Source organism: Brassica napus, chromosome A10 (genome assembly GCF_020379485.1).
Source record: "Brassica napus cultivar Da-Ae chromosome A10, Da-Ae, whole genome shotgun sequence".
Classification (NCBI taxonomy): domain Eukaryota; kingdom Viridiplantae; phylum Streptophyta; class Magnoliopsida; order Brassicales; family Brassicaceae; genus Brassica; species Brassica napus.
This window is the reverse complement of record NC_063443.1, coordinates 13,495,751-13,521,754: the sequence shown is the minus strand read 5'-3', so window position 1 is coordinate 13,521,754 and position 26,004 is coordinate 13,495,751. Positions and strand designations below refer to the sequence as shown.

The 26,004-nt window shown below is 36.9% G+C and overlaps 6 protein-coding genes, 1 long non-coding RNA gene, 1 other non-coding gene and 2 pseudogenes across 10 annotated transcripts; 4 read left to right on the top strand and 6 right to left on the bottom strand.

Moving 5' to 3' along the window:
* Window positions 1-3,313: 3,313 nt before the first annotated feature.
* Window positions 3,314-5,127, top strand: LOC106407260. Of its 2 annotated transcripts, none has more exons than XR_007317226.1 (7): window positions 3,314-3,457; window positions 3,586-3,669; window positions 3,806-4,032; window positions 4,186-4,250; window positions 4,530-4,577; window positions 4,727-4,780; window positions 4,862-5,127. It is a non-coding gene; the product is annotated as an uncharacterized LOC106407260 (long non-coding RNA). The 2 variants fall into 2 exon arrangements; XR_007317227.1 differs by having other exon boundaries at window positions 3,336-3,471.
* A 1,243-nt stretch (window positions 5,128-6,370) lies between these two features.
* TRNAC-GCA lies at window positions 6,371-6,442 on the bottom strand. Its single transcript has one exon. It is a non-coding gene; the product is annotated as a tRNA-Cys (tRNA).
* Window positions 6,443-6,882: 440 nt separating this feature from the next.
* On the bottom strand, window positions 6,883-7,915 carry LOC106370431 (E3 ubiquitin-protein ligase RHA1B). Its single transcript, XM_013810438.3, has one exon. It carries the CDS (start codon window positions 7,531-7,533, stop codon window positions 7,012-7,014), a length of 522 nt encoding a protein of 173 aa, XP_013665892.2. The 5' UTR covers window positions 7,534-7,915; the 3' UTR covers window positions 6,883-7,011.
* A 1,380-nt stretch (window positions 7,916-9,295) lies between these two features.
* On the bottom strand, window positions 9,296-12,502 carry LOC106371707 (T-complex protein 1 subunit beta). The gene is made up of 11 exons (XM_013811802.3): window positions 12,348-12,502; window positions 12,219-12,275; window positions 12,078-12,143; window positions 11,875-11,986; window positions 11,653-11,781; window positions 11,488-11,559; window positions 11,268-11,383; window positions 11,005-11,081; window positions 10,256-10,741; window positions 9,853-10,168; window positions 9,296-9,766 (listed from the first exon to the last, which is right to left on the bottom strand). The coding sequence occupies exons 1-11, from the start codon at window positions 12,351-12,353 to the stop codon at window positions 9,620-9,622; spliced, it is 1,584 nt and encodes a 527-aa protein (XP_013667256.1). The 5' UTR covers window positions 12,354-12,502; the 3' UTR covers window positions 9,296-9,619.
* Window positions 12,503-12,715: 213 nt separating this feature from the next.
* On the top strand, window positions 12,716-14,252 carry LOC106371706 (protein TIFY 3B-like). Its single transcript, XM_013811801.3, has 5 exons — window positions 12,716-13,008; window positions 13,197-13,308; window positions 13,406-13,598; window positions 13,685-13,742; window positions 13,846-14,252. The coding sequence occupies exons 1-5, from the start codon at window positions 12,854-12,856 to the stop codon at window positions 13,937-13,939; spliced, it is 612 nt and encodes a 203-aa protein (XP_013667255.2). The 5' UTR covers window positions 12,716-12,853; the 3' UTR covers window positions 13,940-14,252.
* On the bottom strand, window positions 13,989-15,755 carry LOC106369768 (annotated as a pseudogene).
* LOC106371705 (eukaryotic translation initiation factor 2 subunit beta-like) lies at window positions 15,646-18,111 on the bottom strand. 2 transcript variants are annotated; one of them, XM_013811799.3, is made up of 10 exons: window positions 17,901-18,111; window positions 17,578-17,633; window positions 17,388-17,496; window positions 17,266-17,321; window positions 17,117-17,174; window positions 16,929-17,026; window positions 16,632-16,777; window positions 16,397-16,539; window positions 16,221-16,306; window positions 15,646-15,985 (listed from the first exon to the last, which is right to left on the bottom strand). In XM_013811799.3, the coding sequence occupies exons 2-10, from the start codon at window positions 17,623-17,625 to the stop codon at window positions 15,914-15,916; spliced, it is 816 nt and encodes a 271-aa protein (XP_013667253.1). In that variant the 5' UTR covers window positions 17,626-17,633; window positions 17,901-18,111; the 3' UTR covers window positions 15,646-15,913. The 2 variants fall into 2 exon arrangements, with proteins under 2 accessions (XP_013667253.1, XP_013667252.1); XM_013811798.3 differs by having other exon boundaries at window positions 17,578-17,630; window positions 17,901-18,105.
* A 934-nt stretch (window positions 18,112-19,045) lies between these two features.
* On the top strand, window positions 19,046-20,128 carry LOC106370430 (F-box protein At5g25290-like). The gene has a single exon (XM_013810437.3). The coding sequence runs from the start codon at window positions 19,061-19,063 to the stop codon at window positions 20,045-20,047; it is 987 nt and encodes a 328-aa protein (XP_013665891.1). The 5' UTR covers window positions 19,046-19,060; the 3' UTR covers window positions 20,048-20,128.
* Window positions 20,129-20,587: 459 nt separating this feature from the next.
* Window positions 20,588-24,531, top strand: LOC106370429 (F-box protein At3g26010-like). The gene is made up of 2 exons (XM_048743085.1): window positions 20,588-21,563; window positions 23,930-24,531. Exons 1-2 carry the CDS (start codon window positions 20,690-20,692, stop codon window positions 24,388-24,390), a joined length of 1,335 nt encoding a protein of 444 aa, XP_048599042.1. The 5' UTR covers window positions 20,588-20,689; the 3' UTR covers window positions 24,391-24,531.
* Window positions 24,426-25,381, bottom strand: LOC125579003 (annotated as a pseudogene).
* Between the last annotated feature and the right edge of the window lie 623 nt (window positions 25,382-26,004).

Genomic DNA, 26,004 nt, shown 5'->3' with positions numbered 1-26,004 from the left:
TCCTTCTTTATGCTTAGAGTGTTTTCATCTTTACTTGAGCAACTATCTGCAGTTTCATGTTAGAATATCTTTATACACCTTGGAGATAATCCTTTTTGAATCGCTGTTTCCTTCAAAATGATAGCCTAACATTCTTCTATTTACTTGTGGTGTTAAAGGCTCAGCTTCTTAAAGCTTGCGGCACAACACCAGCCACACCGGTTAAACTTAGGAACGCATCTGAAAACCTGGAAACTCCTCAACGTAGAAAACAATTTACATCTTCCCAGTTTGATTCTTGGATCTCCAGTTACTCTGATGTCTGATGCAGTGTTTCACTTGGATGAGAAAACACCTGAAGCCTATGGAGAGGAGGTTTCAGAGCAAACTCCTAGCAGGTGAAGACGTGCCGGCTGTTACTTTTCTTAGCTAGATTCTTACATAACTTAATAAGTTCTGAAGGTTTCATGGATCTTGAATTTACTCTCTTTTTTTTTCAATATCAGTTGCATAAGGGATTCCCAAAACAGTGCAAAGATCTCCACTGGATATAGCCATGCTCGTGAAGAAAGCCAAGGAAACATTGGTGCTGCATTCATGGATGGGGTGGATATAACCACCAAGTTGCCACTCACTGCAACGGGAAAGAGAAAGTCAGTGTGGTTTGAAGGTGATTTTGATCAGTCTTACTTATATATAGGTTTGGGGTGTCATTATTATGGAAACGAAAGGGCGCAAGTAAGGATTTTAGTCATACATCATTTTTCTCATAAGCCTATATTCCACACACCCTATGGGCGGGCTTATTAGGGGAGGTCCCATTCGTTCTGTTCGCTACACGCCATCCAAAATGAACCTAGAATTTATTTATATATGCTGAATTATCATCTAAAATTTTTTGAGGATAATTTAATTTGATAAAATATCAACAAGTAATAAGTATGTGTACTACAGTGGTTATTAAAATATGGTTTTGTATATATTGATAACATATGTATATGTTTGATTTAAAAATATTCAGTAGATACATATTAGGGCAATTCTTTAAAATAGCTATTTTTAAGTTTTTGTCACAAAAATAACATTCAAAAAATAAAATGACCAAAATATTTTTTTTTATTTTGAAATTTTACATATATATTTTTTAAAATTTGAAACCTTATCCCCAAAACTCAACCCCATAACTTTAAACCCTAAATCTAGATTAGTTATCCTTGGATATAAGTGCATATTTACTCTTTAGTAAAATTTATTTTGGTAAGTTTATTTTTGTGAAAATAAACTAAAAAAGGCTATCTAAGGAAATTTTTCATAAAAAAACACGTAAAGCTCCAACATATGTAATACAAGGATCGGCCCGCCCTACGGGCGAGATATATTTTACTTGGTATATTGTTATTTTTGTATGATTTTGTGGTTTGCATTTGTAAGAAATATGTATGGTGACACTTTTTGCTTTTATACATTTTTCTTTGAATTATTAAGTGATACAATGTGAAAATAGGTTATTTATTATAATAATAATTACTTTAAATAGGTAGGTAAAGGAAAAACTATAAATTTTTTAACTTATATATATATATATATATCAGTATCTTATTTGTTTGAATTTTATATGTTATTATTTTTAAAATCAAATAAATCATGTTATCCTAATTAATAATTAGGGTTTTAAAATAAATGATACTGATTAATTTTAATATATATTTAAATTATTAAAATAATAAAATAGTATGATATCTATATACATTCTATTTTTATCGAATTTATCTTCTTTCTATGATGTTGAAAATTTTCTATACAAATGCTATTTGTTTTGCTATTATATCATATCAGATCCGTGTACTCGCGGATTATGTGTAATATTTTTGTTTAATCTATGTTTAATGTAAAATAGTGTTAGGATCAAAATAATCATATAATGTTTAAATTATTAACCAAGGAAGCAAAAACAGTAACCATAGCAATGTAAAATACTTTCAGAAATCGGTACTTAATGAATAACACTCAAATTATGGACAACATCATAACTTCCAAAGAGAATGCCAGTTGCAAATATTTTTTTGATTTTCCAGCTATATGGTGTAGGAGAAGGCACGACTTTGTTCTTTGAGATTGTCATATGATTATTCATGTCGAGCAGTTAATATTTGAATCACTTGGAGGAAGTTTTAATAAGAAAGAAACTCACTATCCATATTAAAAGCAATTAGCATGAACCCAAACTATAGAAAACTTTTGATGAAATTTTTTTTCATAGCTCAAAGGCCTCTTTGTCTATCTCCTTGTGTTTTGTTATAAAAATTAGTAACGAATGTGCCTAAATGGAACTGTGTTTCATACATCAACAGAAAAAAGGTGGCAAGTACATTGATAAAGGGCATGTGAGGTCTCTTAAGGGGTTTCAAGCTTCTTGCGCTAAGAGATTACAAAGACGAAGCAGCTGGTAACACCATGATCCACCTCGGAGCTCTTACTTGGATAGGAAGAAAATGCAATGTTCGTACGACCAAACACATTTTGTTTTTTTCTTTAAATATTCCTTTAATGTATATTTGCTTGGCCGTGATAGGGACTAATATAGAGACAACTGAAACTCCAGACCATAAGAGAATTCAGGAAACAAAACACATTAAAAGTAAAAATTATCCAAACATCATCAAATCTTTCTCTACACAAAAGGGTTAATAACTAAACTAAGAGAGGGTGTAAAAGCCGTAGAGAGAAGTTTCCTAAAACAAACGAAACATAAAGCTGACCATACCTATTGACATTCGATGATAACCCTGAGAATGCTCCTTCAGAGCGAACAAAACAGTGGGGGAGAGCCTCTCGCAGTCTGGTTAAGAGCGACATGGCCTTCCTGAAATCCAGAGACAGGAGTTCTAATCTCGGGACATGCTTCCCTTCTGGTCCCATCCAGAGACCTCCATTATGAGGAGGTAACAGCAACGGCGGCTGATCTTGCGACGTTTCTTGCTTCTTCTTCACAAGCTCAAAGAAGTCACCAACTTGCCGTGCGTACCTTCAACAATACCAATCAAGAACATATCAGTAAATCAAGTTATGATGACTATTGCAACTGAAGATTAATAAAAATAATGCGAATTTTTGTTTTGGCGTGTTAAGTATCTATCTATCTATATATATAAAAAAATGTGTGCATCCCTCCTGTTGTGCCACCTCATAAAGTCGTTCGCTGCAGAGACGACACGTGTATCACGGACAGAACACAGCGCTTCTTTGTTTGTTGGCGTTTGTCGTTTAGGCTGTTTCATCGTTATGTGTACGTACAATCCGATTGGGCTTAGGTTAAGGGTGTGATTCGGCCCAGTCAACTATAGTCTGTCCTAACCATTTTTTTTTGGTCAAAAAATCTGTTCATCCCTTCTCTCCCTTATTCGGCGACGATGACTGTAGAACTTCCTCAACGTTCATGAAATGGATCTGTGATTAATCCCAACAATTGAGAGGCTGGGTATAAATAGATCAGTATTTTTCTTCTTGAAATCACAATCTCTTCCTCACTCTTCTACTTGACTCTCTTATATTGTTCTAAAGATTATGCTTAATGGCTAACTCAAAGGTTTTTTTTTCTCGCTGAAGTCCGGCAAGTGTTCTGCTGCGATTCTGAGAGGCCAGGAATGTCAAGCGCTCATGTGGCTTGATATGCTGATGGTGGACATTAATGTAAGTATTCTTTCCAGATCCTGACTTATTATTTTCCGGTGAACTAAGCAGGTTTCCGGTGAAACTCATCCTGATAATCATCATTTATTTTTATTATAATGGATTACTCATCTGTTCTACTTACTGATTTGAACAGATCTAGATGTATCACTTGGAAAGATACTCTCTTCCCTGAAACAAAGAATATCACCATTATTTGTTTCCAGAGGCTGATAAGATCAAAGACTGAAACCAAAGGTTATCAACCACGCTGATTTATTTAGATCGGTTTCAGACAAATGAAACCAAACTTCAGGAAGAGAAAGTTTGAAAGTTGATCCCAGCTGGAGTCTCCAGCGTCATTATCTCCTACAGAGCTCAAAGGTTTTTTTAATTTCACGATCTCTCTCTCTCTCTTGCCTCTGACTATAAGAAAATGTTCTTCTTTATCGATTCATGAACCGTATGTATAACAGTATGAGCTATAGTTTAGTGCAAGATATTCTCTTGAGATCTTGATTTGGTGTTTGTGACCAGGTTTCAGGAGAGACTGTTGGATCCAAGAGAAGCAAGCAAGATTAAGCTGAACTTAATATAGAAGTGTAAGTGGGATATTACATTGTTGAAGATGATTCTTAAATGTATCAGTGTGGTTGTCTCAACCGATCTTAAGCCAGTTGATTGGTAGCCTTGAGGTGTCAATCGATAGAAAGCTTCAAACATCCGCTATGAATATCGACAATATTTATTTTAGCCACTATGTCTCTCTTACAATCATGGTTAAGTTGTTTGTCAATAATATTTGTTTATGCTGTGTTGGTTGTTGTAAAAGATCTGTTTCTCTAAACCCATCATTAACATTGCTGATTTTGGACTGGCAGGTGTGGTTAATCATGGTTCACATTTATAGAGTATGTTGTTATACACCGGTAAAGATTTGATTCCCTTTTTGTGTTGCAATGTCTCTTTTAGAATATCAATACATGTGTATATATGTACTTAAGTTACAAGTTACCCATATGTTGATTAGTTGACACACCATTGCTGCCTTACTGACTCTAAAAGCTTTGTTATGAAGGTAATCGGTACCTGAAGGTACTTCTGCAGTCCTATGTATACACATTAAAAGTTGGTTAGTATCAGTTTATGTGGTACTCCATCAGGTTCATTTATTCTCGGACACTAATCTTTTGCCTTTTACATGATCTTTCAGTGGCTCTGCTCTGGGATCCATGCAACAGACCGACTGCTGCAGAGGCTCGGTACGTTCCGTCCTTTCAGGTACACCAGAGAGTATGTGCTTCAGACGCTATGGCTGTTACCGTTCCTGTCTTCATCAGTTGATTTAACTTTTGTACATGATGTTAAGTGTTTGCTGTGCAATCTCTGTAGCTGCAGAGGCTCTGTACGTTCCGTCCATTTTTTGTACTGGAAAGATTTTCTTTTTTTGAAGATAATATTAACAGTTTATATTGCCAAGCAGAAACTATTTAAATTTTAGTTAACATTTAGAAATATATATTTTGCCCTCAATTGAATACAGCACGAATTTCCACTATTTTCATTTTATTATTTTTAATAGATTATATGGTTAATTCTATATATATATATATATATATATATATTTTTTTTTTTTACTTTTGAAAATTTTAATTTTCATTCTAATTTAGTTATAATAAAAAGAGCCAGCTAGAAACTTATATACACATAGTCTAAACCAATACAAAGAGGAAGATAGAATGTGATAGGTACCATGCATTTTGAAAGAAAAACATACAATAGCCTTACACTAATCACTATTTTTTTTTGATCAAATCACTAATCGCTATGTTATTTCTATAGAAAAAAAAAGAGAAATTGTCTAAAATACCGCAAGTTGAGTACTAATTTTCAAAAGTACTATCAATCAAAAATATACTAACATTTGGGTTTAGTATTTGGTGATTATTGTTTAGAGTTTAATATTTAAGGGTCTGGTTTGGTTTTATAAATGTTTAATAACTATTTAGAAAACTTAACTTAAGTTATTTTATCACAAATTTAGGTTATTATGAAAATTGTAATTCATTAGTGGTAAATTTGAAAATTGATATCAAACTTGTGGTAGAATTAAAATTTCTCCATAGAAAAAGGTCTAACTAATTAACTATGTTTTTGACCAAAAGATAAATAATTGGATATGTAGGCACACATATATACACACAGTTATACACACAGTTAAAAAACCAGAGAAATGCTTTGGTTTAAATGTTAACTAATTCATTAAATAAACCAATTGGTTAAGCAAACCAGCTCATTACAGTTTCATAAAAAACAGAAAATGCTTCTGTTCAAAATTTAACTAATACATTAACTAAATCAATTAGTTAAGCAAACCGGATTAAGTAAATTTTGTTGGTGTTATATAAAGATAAATTTTTGAAATATTTAAACGTTTTTTTAAAACATACTATACTATAATTTTATTGACCCGCCCGCCCGTAGAGCGGGTTTGCCCTAATTCTCCAAATAAAAATGATAATTTCCCCAACTGAAGAGGCTAACACAAAAGTCCAACTGAAGAGGCTAACATAAAAGTTTTTTTTCTCTCCACAGCAAAATTTTGTATCAAACTTTAAGACTGGAGCATTTTTAAAAGAGTCTCAGTGGCTTCAGCCAGTGAGCTACTTGATTTCAAGTCAGTTGCTCCTTGTTTGAATACTTTTTACTAGTAAAAAAATTTAGGGCCCAACCGGGTTCGAACCGGTGACCTATTGATCTGCAGTCAATTGCTCTACCACTGAGCTATGGACCCAATTTGCTTATTCATATTTACATTTCAATTTATTGATTGCTTTAAACCTCAGCATACATCACACCCTTTGCGAACTTAATGTAGGCCGTTTGTGAGTTTAATGTGATTCACATAAAGAGAGAGAGAGAGAGAGAGAGTTAGGTTTTGGGTTGGATCATTCATGTTTCTTTTTGAATTCGAATCAGTTAAGTTTGGCCAGAAAGTTTATATCACTATAACTTTTAGTTAGTGTATTTGTCCATGGGTATTTGTTAGTTGCAACAGCTCTGCTGAATATGTTCAGTTCATTTAAATCAAACATCTTTCCACTAAAAATATTAATATATAGTTTTGTATGAACATTTATGAACCAAATCAATTAAAATTAGACCTTCAATTTTCGTAACATTAAATTTAAACGTTACCAAAGTCAGAGATTTTGATGATTCACAAAGAAAATATGTTTAAAATTGATATATTATATATAAATGCTATTCTACCCTTTAAATTCCCAATTTACAAAACTCGACCAACTAATTTCAATCTCCACTAAAATCAAATAAATATCGAAAGAAAAATAAAATAAAAAGTCAGACAAGAAGATCATCTCCGAAGAGGTAGAGAAGCCGCTCAACGGCCCAGCTAGGTTCGTTCTTAACCGGCCAATCCGCACACGACGACGTATTAGCAGCAAGAAGCGGAGTTCTACAAAGAGGACACGTGCGGTGGTTATCTTCCTCGCCGTCGTTATCATCTCCGCCGCAGCACTCGTAGTCCAGCCACCTGTCGATACACTCTCGGTGGAACACGTGGCTGCAGTTTCTGAGCTCTCTGACCTCATCTCCGTCTTCCAGATCTCCAAGACACACCGCGCAAGTGTCGCTGATCAGTTCCGGAGACCGATCCGCGGCGTCGCGGAACGTCGTCACGGCGAGGCTCTCTTTGATGGTTTGTGACGAGATCGGAGGAGTAGATGAAGAAGAGGAGGAGGTAGATCTGGATCGGTAGCGTAAGATCCAAGTAAAGATCCATCTCAAGAGGGTGATTAAGACAGCCATTTGGTAGAGAAGTTGTGTGACGATGAGACCAGAATCTTCGATGAAGAAGCTCATTGTTGTTGCTAGGAGTAGGTAGTGAGAGAGAAGGGGAAGGAAGAATGAAGAATCAGATGCGTTTTTAATAGACAAGAACTAAAGTAGTTTGCTTTGCTTTTTGTCTTAGTGGTGCCTGTCTTTTTTTATTATTTATTTTTTATGTCTTTTAATTTTGGGTTTATTTAATTTCTTGATTTGATGCAACTTGCTATTGTTTTTTAAATTACAAAATAGGTGTCAAGTTTTCAATTGTGATGATGTACACTTGAAACTTTCGGTGTAGACAAAAGAATGAAAGGAGTATTTCTTTAGTATATTTAGAGTAGGAATATTCACTTTAGCGTAAGATATGTTTAGTTATGTAACGCGGAAATAATGTAAAATTATCATTGATGCTTTCTCTAATTGATTGGTTTCACGAGAAACAATTAAATATTTTCAAATAAATGATTAGAAAAAGATTCGTGTCAAATTATGGGTATTTTGGAAATATCGGGGTGAATCCCTGTAAGTTAAGCCGTGTGCGTAACGAGTGACGGAGTAGAGGGACAAAACTGCAAACTTTTTAAAAAGGAAAAGACTATGACGAAAAGAAACAATAAATGACGTGGGAACAAATTGCAATTTCGTAAAAGTTAAAGACTGATAAGGAATTAAGTAAATGACGTGAGCGAACCATATGTGCCGCTCGTGTCATACTCATCTGGTCTCAACTAAATCAGGTCCTTTTTTTTAATTCTACTTTACCAAAGCACCAAAAAGAGAAACACTATTTTACATTTTGTTATCTTGATTTTAATGGAAGATGACCATTCGATGATCAATAAAGAGAGATAAGTACTGTAATTTCTATCTGATACTTGCCTTTAAAAGCTGAAATATATTATGATAATTGGTAAATTGATCGAATATGGCGTCACTGATGGCTTCTGACCTATAGGCAGGGACAAAACCTACGTGATTATTGACCGGACAAGATCTTAATTATATTTAATACTTACGCTTATGTAACACTTTTCTACTAGCCTCCATAGTTAGGTATATCAATTCATCGGTATTGCTTTTCTTCCCTTAAAACGAATAAATTACATCCCACACATATAACCACCGTAATAGATAGTACTATTAGTTATCTTTGGAACAATGTAGTACATTCCAAACGGGTACGTGAAAGGATCATGTACGCAAAAGTATGGTTTTGATTCATCAACCTCATAATCTAAACCTATGACTTCATGCGGGATCATAATTATTATTACGCATTTTCTGTTAGTTTGGTACACTTTTGGTGTCTTTTAACTGTGTTGGTAAATAAATATCTAAACCTATAAAACCATGAATCTTCGTGATTCAAATCATCTATAAAGCTACATAATTTTCTGGTAAGACAATTGATCAAAATATGTCGGTATGAATAAAGATAGAGAATCAGATGATGAGGTCCCATGTTATGATCTGCTCTCTTTTATAACGTGTTTGGTCGGTTGACCAAACCACCACAACGTTGTAGACTGATATCTTTTTAAAATATAGAAATCTACATAGGATGACCTTAACAGTTTTACAAAATAATCAGATATGGTCATTCGAGTTTTGTTGTTGTATTCATACAGCTTTTAAAACTGGTTTCATTCTTCTTTTCTACAAATTGTACTTTACCTTCTTCTTTCAAAAACAGTATGGAATATGAAGGTCAATTATCCAACATGGTTTCACATCCTGTATTTACTACTACGAGCACATGTAATGTGATCTACAAATTTGAATAACACTCTGACTATAACATAAACAATAACAAGTATTCAGATTATTTTAGAAGAAGGTGGCCACAGTGGCAGAGAAGAAGTAACGTACGAGACAAGTTCAAACTCCTTGGAGCTTATGTTTTGTCAAAACATCTGAAAAATCATAATCAAAACAATATTCGAGAAGACACAAAAAAGAGAGAAAAGTTTAGGGAGCAAAACACTAAAACATTTGAAAGCTGTTTTCTGATCCAAATACAAAACACAATCTAAATAACTGAACAATGTCACTGGAGAGGGTGTGATCGTGTAAATCATCACGAAACCTCTCACCCACCAGGTGGTGCAGGTATTGGATTTCACATCCTGTCTTCTCTCCTCCTAGGAGCACATGTAATTATCTCATCCACTCGAAGTATCATCTCAGCTGCTTCTGTCGCAGAAAGCAGAACGGCCTGCTTCACTTTAAATGCTTCATAGATTCCTCTCTCCTCCATATCCCCTACCTGTACAAGAATCAATGTTTTCACCAGCACTAATTCAATTCTAATCCGTATACAAAATCCTTTTTTCGCATATAGAGTTTACTTACAGCTCCAGATATGACATCGATTCCAGCGTTACACCCTTCGTTGTGGTGCTCTGCACGAAGCTGAGCCACCAATTCTGCACTGTCTAAACCAGCATTGTCTGCGATTGTTGTCGGTATAGCCACTAGAGCCCGTGAGAAAGCTTCAATGGCATGCGATTTTTTGCCAGCTGTTTTCCTTGCAAGCTCGTCTACTTCCTTTGCCATCACCATCTCTGGCCATCCACCTCCGAGTAACACTCTGCTGTCATTCACTGTTTGCGAGAGTACACACAAGGCATCATGGAGTGATCTTTCCGCCTCGTCTAGAACATGGTGACTGCAACAACAAAGTAACCACACAAAATTAGAAACAGGATAAGTCTACCTTAAGTGTTTATAGTAAATGCGTGTGAGAAATGGATACCTAGCACCCCTTAGGACAATTGAACAAGCCTGGCCCATCTCAACACCAGAGAAATGGATCAACTTGTCTTCACCAATCATAATCTCTTCGATGAGCTTGCAATGCCCAAGCTTAACAGACTCTGGGTTGTCAAAAGTGGAAGCGATTTCTCCGCCTGTAACCAAACCAAGACGCTCTATTCCTTCAAAATCGGCATGCTCAATAGCAAGTACACCAGCATCTGCGAAGAGCTCCTCTGGGAAATTGTAGATCAACTGCCTGTTAACAAAGCAGTTGATACCGTGGGCTAGGATCTTGTTCACCTTGTCTTTCATCTTTTCCTTCTCAGCCCCTTCAATCTCAGCAACCTTGGTCATGGAATCAACACGGACACGTGCACCGTATATTTTCACTTTATCAGTGTCCATTGCAGTGTTCGCTACCAAGATCTTTGCATTCTCTATGCGCTTTGGCTGCCCGATTCCGATCTTCTTGTCAAGAATAAATCTATAGGCATAGATTTAAGTTGAAGCGTCAGAAGCTAAAGTTACTCGAGGCACAAGGAACGCAGCATAATAAGATAACCTAACGCCTATCATCATTCTAAAGCAAGGCTATACTTAAAAATTAAGGTGGACAAGCTCAGTAAAAGAACAGAAACAGAGACACGACATGATCGCCATAAACACATGAATACTAAACAGAAATCAATAGCCAACAGAAACAAATTTTGAACAGGTGTCAAAAAAGTGGCACAAGTGGTTTCTTACCCTTCATCCAAAAAGGAATCCCTCAAGGAACCTCCTGGTTTTTTGATTATTTGAATAGCTTCCAAGTTTGTACTTCCCTATTTGAAAGACAGCACCAGAATGTCAGAAACAAATCATATAACACTCCAAAACAAAACCATGCATTTACGGGAAAGAAATCAATAGTTAAATGACACAATTCTATTTTTATGACATTTTTCAAAGAGAGGAATAGTTCTTCATGAATTAACATATGAAATTCCATAGAAAGAGTAGGAAGGAACCTTTAGCCTGAAAACAGCATCCACGGCCATTTCTGCAAAGTGTTCCTTGTCTTGCGAGAGAATTTTAGAGCATAACGTAGTCATTGCAATCTTCATCAAGTCTGACCTAAACTTCTCTGCATTGACACAAAAACACAATACTGTAAGGAAAACATTGCTCCAACTCAACATCAAGAAAATCACAAAAAAAAAAGAGAATGCCATCTTAATAATAATATACCTGCATTCTCCTTATTATCAATTACTCTTTTCAGTAAAGCATCACGAGCACATTCAGCAGCCATTCTGTAACCTAAGAAACAAGAAAAAGAAAAAAAAAATTAGACATCATTTTCATAAGGAAAAGAAGCTAATAATACAAGTTTTATCATCTTCAAAATCTTACCTGCTATGATCGTCATGGGGTGGATCTTAGCCGTAACAAGCTTTTCAGCTTCCCTAAGAAGCTCCCCAGCCAAAACAACAACAGAAGTAGTCCCATCACCAACCTCATCATCTTGAACTTTCGAAATGTCTGAAGATTATTAAACAAAACACAAGAAATGAGCAAAATAAAAAAAGAATTTGAAAAGCTTTAAGCGAGGAGATGTTGCAGGCTATTACATACCAACAAGAACTTTAGCAGCGGGGTTGTCAATGTGAAGTGACTTGAGAATAGTCGCACCATCGTTAGTGACAGTAACCGAGTGACCTCTACCAGTAGATTGCAAGATTTTATCCTAATGAACAAAACAAGATTGAGAAACAATTCAATAAAACTAAAGTCGAAGTTTACAGAGAGTTCTTAAACTTTGGGGGATGTGAAGTTACCATTCCCTTGGGTCCTAAGGTAGACTTGACAAGATCAGCTATAGCCATCGCACCGATAAACGATGCCTAAAAATTTAAAGCAAAGCAAATCAGATTAAGTACAGTAGAGTGAATCTGAAAACCTCGATAAGAGAAGCTCACCATCCTAGCACGTTCTCCTTTCTCCTCACTAGCATCATCTTTGAAGATCTTATCGATCTGTATAACAGTAGCTAAAGTTAGTTATGTGAGAAACCAAAAATAAATGAAAGAGGTGACGGAGATTCATACCGGCATTGATAAGATCGGGAAACGACGGAGATCTTCCCCAAGTCCAATCCGGGATCAATGAAGGATGAGTCTCGTTCGAACGAAGAAGACGAAGTCTCTAGTGTGAGTAGAAATGGAGCAGAAATAGAGATCTTCGGAACCCTAAAAGAAAAGCCCAAAGACAAATCTACCAGCTCGACTATCGATAAGAATAAGCCCATTAGCTTTCAAGCCCAATTATTTAATCATCAATGTTAGATTAGGCACGGTTCGGGTTGCTTTTAACCGAAACTGGGAATGCATATACCAACCACATGTTGTATTCGCGCACGTTGTGAATTTAAAATATCTTTATTTATTTTTTTCCGAATAAACGTCGAAGTCAAACAAAAATATCGCCACGTGTCGAAATAATTGAAGCTTCTAAAGAGGATATAATCTTGGATGTTCTTCCGGACAGAACACGACTTCGAGACAAAGAAAAGCAAAGCGAAACTGGAGAAGACAGATCGACGAGTTCAGCGAGAATGACCATGGTTAAGGTTGAAGAGGAGGCACGAGCTTCCGTCGAAGGTGGATGCGGTGTTGGCGGAGAGGAGATCGGCGGTAACGGCACCGTGCATGGTTCCATCGCCGGATCTGTCGCCGGAGAAGGTGCTGAGAAACCAATTCCCGAAGCTGGGTATGTTTTTTTTGTTTGGAATCGTTGAGATCGACTAGGATGTCCATATATAGAAAGAACAGAGGGGATATAAAGGATTTTAGTTGCTATTTTGGGAAAGTCATCTTTACTAGCTTATTCAATAAGCCTTATTGGTTTCTTCTCAAAACATCAATTGTTCATCTCTTTACTGTGGTGCTTCTTAATAGGTCCTTGGAAGTGCCTTCCTCTGAGCCAGATGCTTCAACGACCCGTCCTAATCGACTGACTATCTTCTTTGGTGGGAAAGTTCGCGTCTTTGATGGGATTCCAGCAGACAAGGTTTGTCCACTAGAACACATTCTGATTCTTCATGTTTTGTCTGAAAACCTCAGCCTTGCTGTCCTCACTCCTCATGCTGTGAACCATTTTCTTACAGATTCAAGAAATCATCCGTATTGCTGCTGCTGCTGCTAAATCCATAGAGACAAAGAACTCTGCGAACACCAGTCCTGTCGCTTCTCCAGCACTGAACAGAGCTCCTTCTCTCTCAAGCACATCCAATGCAGCAGCTTCGCCAGCTGCTCAGTCATTTCCCATTCACCCTATTTCATTCTGCAGATCTGCTGCTGGTAAGTATTCCATATTCAGACGGTTACACAGTAATCGTAAATACATTGAAAAGTGGATATTCTCAGTAAGTTTCCGCAATTCTCAGATCTACCAATTGCAAGGAGGCATTCGCTTCAACGATTCCTTGAGAAGAGACGTGACAGGTATGTATAACTGAGGGGGAGTTGTAAAGACAGATTGATCAATACTCATTACCTTGAGGTATTGTATTTAACAGCAACGTTCACACTCTTTTTTTTTTTGTAGATTGGTGAGCAAGAACCCTTACCCTGCTTCAGACAAGAAGACAGATGTCCCAAGGGACGATGCCTCTATTAAGGAGGAGTATCCGACTGCTTAGCAGAAGATCAACCTTCAAGCCTGCAATAATAAGCTTAACGAATATATAATTCCATCTAAGTGAAACATATAATTCCATCTAAGTGAAACTTTATGATAATGTTATCATCTATGCTGTTTTGTGTTGTATGATAGTGTATGTACAGGTTTGTTAGACAAGCCGAATATTTGTTTGCATCATTTTACATTTTCGCCTAGGATAAAGACAAGAGTCTTTATCTTAACTAATAACTCTTGTTGTTATTTTATCGAACTTGTAATCCCTTTCAGATACAATTTGTGTGTAATATTTAATGAAGTCTGTGTTATTGTTATAATAAGCTTTTCATACAGCAAATCTTAGTCAGTAAAATACATTTAGTATTGTGTATGATGAACAACAATTGTGGGAGGTAAAGGCAAATACAATACTATCTAAGCATGCATGTATTCACCTCCAGGGACAGTGTTCTCTGCGCTGCCTTTCCGCCCTTCCTCAGCCTCTTCTCTCTCTCTCTTTCCAGGTTTCATATCTCCGATCGTCTGTTGGTAATTCATGGCGGCATATAGGGGAAGAGTTATGTTCGTTCTGCCACAACAATTTTTGATTATTATCAGCTTTTTGTTCTTCCTTACTCGTAAGCTATATCTTGTAAGAATGCTACTTACCAGCCAAGGCATTAAGCAAGGCAACTTTTCATTTTGTCGCCTATTACCAGATTCTCTTTGCACATACAACATTCCACTTCCGCTCCTAAAGTTTTAAAAAAATTCCCCATTGACAACAATCACTAAAGTTTCACCACAACCTCTATACTTACAGATGGAGCTCTTGGTGCTCCACCATCTTCTAGTATCTGCCTAGAACACATCATATATATAATTTGTTTCAATCACGAGGCTAAGCAAAAGACATTAACAATATCATATTAGAGGGTAGTGGTTAAACAATCCTGATACAGAAGGAGACAGGTGGCCAGCCATATCGGAACCAAGGGGAACAAATTTTCATTTCATCGTCATTATAGGCAAATAATCTTGTTCTATCAGCAATGTGTGATCAACCATACAACACATCACCAATACCTAGCAAGGAGGAACAGAGAAGGGCAATGCCAAAAGATAATAGAAGTTACCTCTGGAATAATACTCTGTCAAGACCATTGATGAGTTATTGCATCAAGTTGGCACTTTCCCCGAGAGCGTTTCCAACAGCAGCAGCATTAGAGGATTCACCAGCAACGATGGAAGATAAAGCAGACATGAGATTCTGCTGGACTAGCCACTGAGGCTGTGGCGGCTCGTGATGGACCTGTTAAATGTCCCTCGAAAATATAACCCAGTGAGCTCTAGTTTGGCTGGTTATCTACTTATGTAAGGGCATCTTCATCCTTATTCCATTTTTTTCCTTTAAAATAGAATAAAAGTGAAAATAGAGTAATGAATGCTCCAACTAATTTACTCCATAAATAGAGTAATTTATTTTTCGTTTGTTCTGGAATGGAAAATGAAATAGGATTGAAATAATTTTACTACATTGGAGATGCTCATAACTGTTCTGCTGCTTAGCAATGCAGGATTTCAAGTGTTACTTGCATCGGATTGATTTCTATATTATATGAAAATAAGGAGATACCCAAGTTATTTTATGCCTTCACTCGCATTTCCTCTTTATTTGATGTTGGGAAGTTGTCGAACAATCTCCCGCCATCAATACTCAAAATCAGAACACAAGATGAAACAGACACGAGCTTCCTTTCACATGAACAAAAACCTTGACTGGAAAACTCCATGGGTTTACTGATTCGACCTTTAACAGAGCCACATGGATCTAACATTGTTGAACGTTCAAAACCTATCCCATATTTGAGTTTTCAAGTCATAGTATTGAGACCAAAGTAGATTATAATATTCTAAAACAAAACAAAAAAAAAAAACAAGACAAGTTTCTCAACTCCACAACAAGCTCTTAGTTTTCACTTCACCCACCAATTTCTCAAGTCTTCCTGCGACCAACACGAGCAACAAAACCAGCTTTAATCTGCGCCACAGATCGTCCAGATCCACACTGCAAAAACCAAGTATACTTCTTCACTTTCGCAAACAGAACACACAGAATGTTGGGCATATCTAAACATGATATGTTGATCAGGCATAGAAGGCAACTATATCAACATCATCACCAATCACACATTTAAGCTTCTCTTAACATCGCTAAGAAGAGATTTGATTACTTAGTTGCGCAGAAAGCAAACAAAAGACATGCATGAGGACTAAATAAATTAAAAAAAAAAACTGTATACCTTTTCGCATCTGAGAAAGAAGAGACGATTCTCCTTTGAGAGAATTGTGTCCGGGCTCTTGCAACCAAGGCAAATGACATACTCAGCTGCCAATAACACACAAGTAAGGAATCACATCACGACCTCCAGATTGGGTATTATTTGAATTACAAGACTATAAAGAGAAAGTTACTTACTGACATAGCGCCGCAATATCCCTTCAAAATTCTTGGGTGCAAATCTCCCCTTGACAACCAATCTTTGCTGCCCATCAAGCGAACCACTGGTACCCAACTCAGCAAGCAGAAAATTCATCACATGATCCGGTTGACGATGCATCCTGAAGCCATACAGTCATATAACTAGATATTATTAGTACTTATGGTTAAGCGAAGAAACTTGAAGAAGAAGTTAAGAGAGGTTAATTTATACGTCTTGCAAAGGTCCATGAAGTTGACAAACACTGTCTTCTTTGTTCCCTCACGAAGAACTTGGGGAGGCCTCATGACTGTACGACGCCTATCTCCAGCAAGCTCCGGATTGTTTTCACGGAGAATGTTGAAGACTCTACCAAGAAGCTGCAAATATAACTCCCCTCATCAAAACCAAGCAGATAGAGACTTTGAACAGGATACTTTAACGTAAGGAAAGAGTCCTCTATAACCAAAGAACGTCGTCAAGTTACAGTGGTTTGATGCAAAAAAAAAAAACATCTAAAGAGATACTGACCTCGTCATAAATGTAATCCCTATCACTTCCCTCCCAGGGGTAACGTTGTTGCTGCTGCAGATCTATTCCCTCAGCATCTTCCTCGTCATTAGCATGCTCTGCAATAAAAATCCCTGTAAGCTTCAAACAGGAAAACATTTTTGCCGCTAAAAATAGTTAATAACAAGCAAAGATGAAAAAAAAGTCACCATCCAAATCTTCTGGATCATCGAGACTTTCTTCATTCAATGAGCTTGAAATTTCAACCTAACCATCAAAATACAAACAATATGAGACACAGAGTCATCAAAACACCAGTAACTAAGAACACACAAATCGTCAAAAAAAGAAAACTCACAGGCTTCTTCTTCTTTTTCTTCAATCCAGCAAATGAACTCTCAAGGCCATCATTAGCTGCAGGGAAAAAAACAAATTAGATTCCAGTTAAGAGAAACAAAAAAAGTTTCCAAGCAGCAATACCAGGCAGTGAATCAGATTTCTCGGGCTGTGACTCTGTAGAATCCTCGATAGGATCTTGAATGACAACTTTCTTCTTCTTCTTCTTCTTGGTTGGATCAAAGGGTGCGAGCTAGGGATGATCAAAGAAAATTAAAACCACACAATCAGAAGAAAAAAACTAACTTTAAGATATGAAAAGGAACCAACTTACTTCTTGCTCGTCCTTCACTTCCTTCATCTCATTATTTTCATCAGCCATGATTTCTACTGACAAAAAGATGATCAAACACTCATTAACCAAAAACAATCTGCAACAGCGCTAAGATTCATCATCTAAGAGATGAGAAAACAAATTTCGACTTCCAAATAAGAATCAATACGGTTGATTCCACTCGGATTAAATCTAGGCAAAGGCTTCACGACAGAAAAAATCTAAGATTTGTTACTCAGTTTTTAATCATTTGTGTTCCAAATACGATTTCGTTTGAGATTAGAAAATTAATTCGAAAAGGAATCAACGAAACGAACACTCACCAACGATGTGAGCGCAAAGAGATTTGGTGTGATGGAAGAAGGTTGCTTGCGAGAGGAATCAAGCACACGCGGCGCAGACGAATGAAATCAGTAGACAATGTGGTAAGGTAAGGCTTCTTTTCTGTATACGGTCGCTAGGTTTCCTTCAAGAGAAAGGTGACTCGGTCTTATTCAGAGGCTTTCAAGGTTACTATGTGTAGTGGAACCTCTGTTTCACCTAGAGTATCCACTTTTATTCTAAAATAATTGCTTCTTTTTTTTTTTACCTTGACACAACTTATCTTAAACATGAGATGATTGGTTGAAATGCAACCGTAGAAAATTTACTTTAAGATTTAGTCTGTTTAATTTTTTTTATTTAGTTTTAAGAGATGTAGTTTTAAAATTTTCTACAGCAAAAAAGATGGAGCTTTGAAAATAAAATTTTTAAAACTATTTTTTTATTTTTTTACTGTAACTTTATTTTGTTGGTTGTAGCTTCAAAAACTAATATAAAGCATGATTGATAGATTTTAAGGCTGTAAATAAAAATTAAAGCTAAAGTCACCTTTTACAGCCCAATCAATCACCTTTACTAGATCTTATTGTTTTTCAATATTACATTGTATGTTCTTATTACATTTTATTTTCATTAAATAAATATAACTTATATAATGTTATTTAAAAAACAATTAATTTAAAGATAAAATTTAAAATTAAGAACTTTTCAAAAGTACAAGTGTTTATTTTCTTAGTTTTATAATAAATACGTTAATTTTTAAAAAAAAAATATTCAAAGATATAATTTGAATAAAATTGAGGTTAAGAAAACTCTGTAGTAAGTTGTTTGTTTTTGTCAACGTAGTAATTTGGTTATGATTATTATTTTTAATAAAATATACGAAGTTTAACAATAATTATAGCAACAAATGTTTTTGACATATAAAGTCGGGTAATACATTTGTTTAGATATTTTAACACCAAGTTAAAGATTTCTCAAATCTGTTGATAATGAAGGTACTTTATGAAAAAAAAAAAAAAGTAATGAAGGCACTTTATAAAACCGAAATTGTCCTTTTTTGTTTGTTTGTTTTATGGTGTAGCCCAAGAAAAAAAACCCTATAAATACACACCAAATTATTATGGGACGTTATTTATACACACAAAACAGCCTCTTGATAATGAAGTTATCTTCTTCCCTCTCGTCGGTGTCAAAGGCGACGTTAAGCCGATCTCCATGGCTGATGCTTTCTCCCGAAGACGATGGTTGTATGCTGTACAATCCGAAAGAAGGCAATATCGAAAGAGACCTGCTGGAAGACTTTCCAGGGTGTCGAGTCCTGGCAAACTCGGGTAACTGGTGCTTGGTGTTAGATTCTGGATCCAATCTATTTATCGTAGACGTGTTTAGCAAGGAAACGATCCATCTCCCGTCTCTAGAGTCGATTAGGTCAACTACTTGTCCTATCAAGCGCGTGGGTGATGTTGTGAGGGGCCTTTTGTGGGTAGACAAAGGGGGAAAAGATTACGTTGTGGTGTGGTTCTTCGACCGCGAATATAACCACGATTGCCTAAGCTTTTGCAAGAAAGGGGATACTCACTACACCGACATCCCTCTGTTTGACCGAGACGCTCACTGGTATAGGGGTTTATCCGAGATGGTGCTACGGGGTTACACTCTTTATATCACAACCAGTCGTCGTTTTGTTCGAGTCCTAGATCTGTCTGGACGCTCCTCCTTCAAGGAGATTACCAGGCCATTCCCAATGCTTTCTTGTTATGAATCATGCGATTCTAGCATTGCGGTTACGACATCGGGAGAAGTTTTGTTGGTTGAGAGTGATCCATGGAATAGGAGCTGGTTCCGCGTCTACAAGAAGGATCCTTATTTAGAACGCCCAGATTTCGCCTGCCACACGGTTCTTGAGGTTGATTCTCTTGGTGGTGAGGCACTGCTTCTTGACTTGGGTTTCACCGTGCCTGCTGACGATGCCCTTGGCATCGAACCAGACTCCATCTATTTCACCCGCCACTACCGTCCCAGCCAATGGAAAGGTCGTGACCTTGACATCTGTGTGTACAATCTTGCCACCAAATCCCTCAAACGCTTTTCTGATCTTGATGTCATGAATCTCATGGATGCTCGATGGTTTCTCCCTGAAAATTAACTCTTGCTTTTTTTATTCTTCTTTTTATTTATGCTTCTGAACAAAAAAATATGATGTTGACTTGCTTCCCTCTGTTGAATGATCAACATATATCTTACTGGACATTTAAAATTTCTTCTATTAGAAGTATTAACATTGAAACGTAGTGAGTGGTGGAGAGCTCTGATGTTATTTATTTTCACTTTTGTTTCTTTTAGTACCAAGCTTCGAAAGTCATTTTACTTCAGTTTCAGAGAAACACAACGTTTATTCAAAGAGAATGAGTAGATAACTAGTTTTGCTTTGCGCTTGAATCAAAGTTTCACAAAGTCCAATGCGCTCGTTAAATTCATCATTAATCTTTTCTGTTTTTAAAAGTATATTTTAGCAGAAAATCAGTATACAGTTTAATATTCTATTTTTTGAAAAAATAAATGGACTATATGGCAGATCCTACGGCTATACTTTATACTATAAACCAAAACCCTTTTATATTCAGTAACGTAAATATTTACATTTTTTGTTCCTTTTACTTGGGTTTATTGTGCGTATGTGGATCTGTATATAGCCTCCTTTTAGTTGAACGCAAAAAGTTAGCGTAACACCTCAGTAAGTAAAAAACCTAGAGACCTTAATCGTCACTTTCGCTAGAGTCCATCTCCAATGGCGTTGGAAACAAAAACACATCTCTTGGAGGTGTTGCAAACAGAGATTCTAGGGAGATTACCACTGAAAACCATCTCCAGATTCAAATCAGTCTGCAAGACATGGAAATCGACAATCGAGTCTGCGTATTTCCGCCGTCTCTTTTTATCTCTGAACCGAAACTCCTCCTCTTCATCATGGTCGCTCATGTACGCACGAGACGAACTCGTAGTTTTCCATGGTCACAAAACATGGGATCTTCCAAAATCTCGGGTTTCACTCATCCCACACTCTTTCAGAGGCTGTTATATCGGCGACTGCGAGTATATGGATTCTTCCGGTGGATTGGTTTTGATCACAGACGTATCTGATAAAGCTTCCTGCTACGTGGGGAGTCCAGTTACACAGCAGTGGGTTAAAATCCCTCCACCTCCTTCTGATCCGACAGGTGATTCTCGTGTGTTTGGTTTAGTGACTCGTTTGGACGAGGACGGTGTCGTTTTGAGCTTTAAAGTGATTAGGATAGCTTCTTACCATGCAACGAATGATTATCTCTCAAGTGACTTGAGTGTGTTACTGTATTCCTCCGAGACAGGGATCTGGACTTCCAAAGTAATTCACATTCCTCATCAAATCGGCAACATGTCTAATATCAACCTGAACGGTACGTTTTACTTTGGTTGTCTCGGCGTGCTTGGAGTACTCTTAGCTCATGATTTCTATTCTGAATCCGATCAATTCCGGGTCGTTCAGTTACCGGACTATCCGGATTACAACAAGGACTACAAACGAACCTTGACTACATCAGGAGGCTTTGTCATGTATGTCAGAACGTTAGCAAAAAAAGAAGAAACTGTTTTGAAGATTTGGAGGCTGAGCAACGATGACGACTATTAGAATATGTATAGTTGGTTTGTGGTTTGGTTAGTGAGAACCGGTATAAACCGGATGTGTATATAAACACTTGTATCTTCTTCATTTACGATTAACAGAAACAATTATAATTTCCAGATTCTCTTGTGTTCATCTTCCTCACGAGAGCTTTGGTTTCTGTTCAACATCAAACTTCAATTCCTCTAATATGGTATCAGAGCCAATCTGATCCTCTTCCGCTTGATTTCGATTCACTGTTCATCATCATCTTCATCACATCACGTTCTGGTTCATATTTTGTTTTCTTGAATCGAGCTTGATCTCATCGATTTGAGCTCGGATTGTTTCGTTTCTAAGCTTCATCTCTCCGATTCAGGCTGATATCACTGATTCTCAGCTCAATCTCCCTGATTCGAGTTACTTTAGAATCGTTCTTTATCCGTTCGAGCTTCGTTTTCTTCCGATCGCGTCTTCTTGTTTCCGATCAGTGGTGATCGTGCTTCCGTATCCAATCGATTGACGATCGATTGTGTTTCTCCATCGGCGGAGTTCGTTGCGAGTTCATTGTGCGGCGGAGTTCGTTTTGCGGTGGAGTTCTGCGGCTTTGTTCTGCTGTTTACGCCTTTGTGCGATTCCGATCAGAGTTGATCGAGTTTCTTTCGGTCAGTGTTGATCGTATTTGCGGCTTCGTTCCGCTTGCCTTTGTGCGACTTATTCCGATCAGAGTTGATCGCGTTTTCTTTTGGATCAGAGTTCGTCTGTGATTCTTGTTCAGCTTTCTTGTCAAGCTGGATTCTCTTGCAGTTACATTCTCTGCTTGTTGATCAACGGATCTGTTTCTTCAAGGCGATTCATCATCATTTCATATCGTCTTTGACGTCAGCATCTCCGTTTGATTCAATGGCTTCTGCTTATCCTCCAACACTGGTTCAAACTTGTTCTTTAGCTAAGTCATTCCTATCAGCTTTCCTTTGTGAAGCAACCTCAAAGATCAAGTGTGAGTTCAGAAATGGTTCTCTATGCAGACCACCAGAGAGTTACTTCACCTATTGTTCTTGGTGTAGCTTCTCTGAACTGGTCAGTGTTTGGTTAACACACTCAGTTTCTAGGCATCTAGGTTCTGGAACTGTCTATTGGTGTGTTGCTAATAAACTGCAGAAGGTTTCAGAAGATAAGTTTAAGCATCAGCATCTTTGTCGACAGGGGGAGAAACGTTTGGCGTGTGAAGTAGATGTACTGGTGTTGATGATCTACAGAGGATTGCAAGTGATAGCTCCTCTTGCTCATGGTTCGTTTATCACCTTCTATGCCATTGAAGCTGCTGCACTGGTTCAACATTTAAGCTCCTCGTTTCGTTTGATATCACTTGATCAACATGCTTATGCAACAATTGATTTCTGGCTGAAGTATATCACGATGGTTGTTGGTTTCAAGACTTCGAGTACGCTCTACGTGACGTTGTTCAGTGTTGCTGAGACTTTGATTTTGTTGTGTGGTTCATACATTTGGCGTGATGTGGTTTGTGCTGATGTGGTTTACTTTCTGGGTACAAGACATGAACTTCAAGAGTTTGACAGATTGCTACAAAAGATGGAGATAATGTCTGAGACAAGCTATTTCTTATTGAGTGGAGGTCTCATGTCTGCTGCTTCTCGCTATCACAAGCTCATTAAGCTACTTATTACTTTGCAAATGCAGAGATCTTCCACTGGTCTTGTATTGAAACAGCTGAAGCATTATATGCTTGCATCTCCTGTTTTACATCTCTCTGCTGCTTCAGGTTTTCTGCATTTTCTCAAGACTGATTCAAGATTTGTCTCAGCCTATTGGCTATCTATGCAGCAAGATGTGGTTTGTAGAAGACCAGACGAAGCTGAATATACTTCATTGGCTATTGCTTCTTGGGAATGGGATTGGTTCAGCTATCTTCTACTTTCTGTTGTTCTGTTCAGTGGCAGTCAAGCAGCCTTGATCCTTCATGATCTGCAATGGAAACAGAGTTTTCCATCACTCTCTCTACAAGGACTGAACCGAGCCTTTGCTTCTACTGATCATATTAATGTGGCAGGTTCTGGTTGGTTCAAGTTTATACTTGATCTCCTTTATTGTTCTCTACCAAGACCACCAGAAATTCCCCTATTCACATGGTTTTCAAGTCCAAGATGCAAGTTCCTTACATCTTGAGGGGGAGTATTAGAATATGTATAGTTGGTTTGTGGTTTGGTTAGTGAGAACCGGTATAAACCGGATGTGTATATAAACACTTGTATCTTCTTCATTTACGATTAACAGAAACAATTATAATTTCCAGATTCTCTTGTGTTCATCTTCCTCACAAGAGCTTTGGTTTCTGTTCAACATCAAACTTCAATTCCTCTAATAACGACTCTTGGCAACTTTTGTGGGAAGTAGGCTTCCCGATTACCGGTAACTATGCACCAGTGGCAATGCATCCATTTGATGTCGCTGCTGTTTATCTATGGAGTCGACATGATCATCATTTGGTATCATGTAACTTGCTGAAACGAGACTACACAGTCCTGGGGGATGCATCTAATGACGGTCATCAAGATTGTTTTATTGACAAGTCTATTTGTAAGCTGAGTGTGGATGAGTTATGGCGATCATCATCATATTTAGACGAAGACTTGAACTTTCAAGTTTGTATCTGGTTGTTCCAATTCGTGATCCCACGGTGGGTGGAATCAGTGCCTCGTCCTCCCCAAGCTGAGATGATTGATACGACTTCACTACTTTCTTACGCTGCAGCAACACATGGGAGAATGATGAAGGATATTGAAGAAGCGGAGTACTTTTGGAATGAGGTCGAGCATGGCCGGATCTGAAATTTTTGGAGCTCTGGAGTGATATTAGTATGGTTTTATTTGTTATCTTTTGTTACTGTTTTATAATGTTTCGAACTATGCTTTGTTTTCAGAGCGGTCTCTGTTTTCGGTAATAAAGTAATACCAGTGTTAAAATCAAAACAAAAATATGTTACACCCACCAGAAACCAGCTGAATTGGATCTTAACCAATGACATTGCTCTATGAAATGCTTTGACGCATGAGCATCTAATCGTATGTTTACCCTCTTCAATAAGAAGAAACAATTCTTAGGAACCAAACTTGGCGTCCAAAGCATGCAATCCATTAACATAAGTCATATTCATTGGAAAAAAAATATCGAGTGACCGGAAGCTCACCAAGAAGCTACTTCGTAAGGCGGATCCCCAAGAGTGTTGTGACCAAAGACACACAAACCGCAAGTTGTATCAGCAACAAGGTAGTGGCCCTCAACGCCCGTTTGGTGGGACGAGTGAAAATGGAACAGAAAGAGTTGTTGCGTGAAGGCAAGACTCTCGATTAAGTTAATGAGTTCCCTATGAGCGAGCCATTAGTTTTGTTTTGTCGAGGATGATGGCAAAAGTTGCATAGGTTATGAAGGCAAGGGAGATGCAAGAGTGTTAAAAGTTATGGAGTTTGATGGGATGGTTCCTTCATTGGGATTAAATGGTTGGTGATTATTGAGTTCCATAGAAATGAAAAGCGAGGGGCCTATTAATGATCAAGAGAGGCTCTACATATCTTGGTTTGAAAGAGGAAACCATGCACACTTCGGATCAGCGGGGCCTTTAAAACCATGTATGATTTTGGATGCAGAGAAATTAGTTTTATGATAAGGTTTTTGGATAATTTTTCTCTACTTGTTCAAGCAAATCCATATAAAACCATAGCAGCTTATCCAAGTAAGTTTTTAGAGCACAGAGCATTTTTCATATTTCAATTCAACCTACCTTCCGTCTGTTGAATCATCAACACATATCTTACTGGACATTTTAAATTTCTTTTATTAAAAGTATTAACATTTTGTTTACATTAAAACGTAGTGAGTGGTGGAGAGCTCTGATGTTATTTATTTTCACTTTTGTTTCTTTTAATACCAAGCTTCAAAACTCATTTTACGTCAATTTCAGAGAACACACCATTTATTCAAAGAGAATGATTAGTTTTGCTTTGCGCTTGAATCAGAGTTTCACAGAGTTCAATGAGCTCATATTGGCAACTGTGAATTCTGTTATGGTTAAGCATCAAATGGTGTAGCCGGAGAAGGGCGTTTGTTCTTCCCGTACTAAAATTACTATTGATTTCTTTTTATTTTTAAAATTACTATTTGTATATAGTTCAATATTTTGTCTTTTTTTTTGAAAAAAATAGATGGACTACATACATATACGTTTATATAATGTGATTTAAATAAATAAATAAAAAAATATAAATATATATATATAAATTTAAAGATACAATTTTGTCGATAAGAGTTAATTTAAATAATTTATTTAATGAAGAACATTTTAAAAATAAAAGTATAGATTTTGTTACTTCATAATAAAATATGTTAATTTTCAAAACAATTTTATTCAAAGATCTAATTTGAATAAATTTTAGGTTAAGAAAACT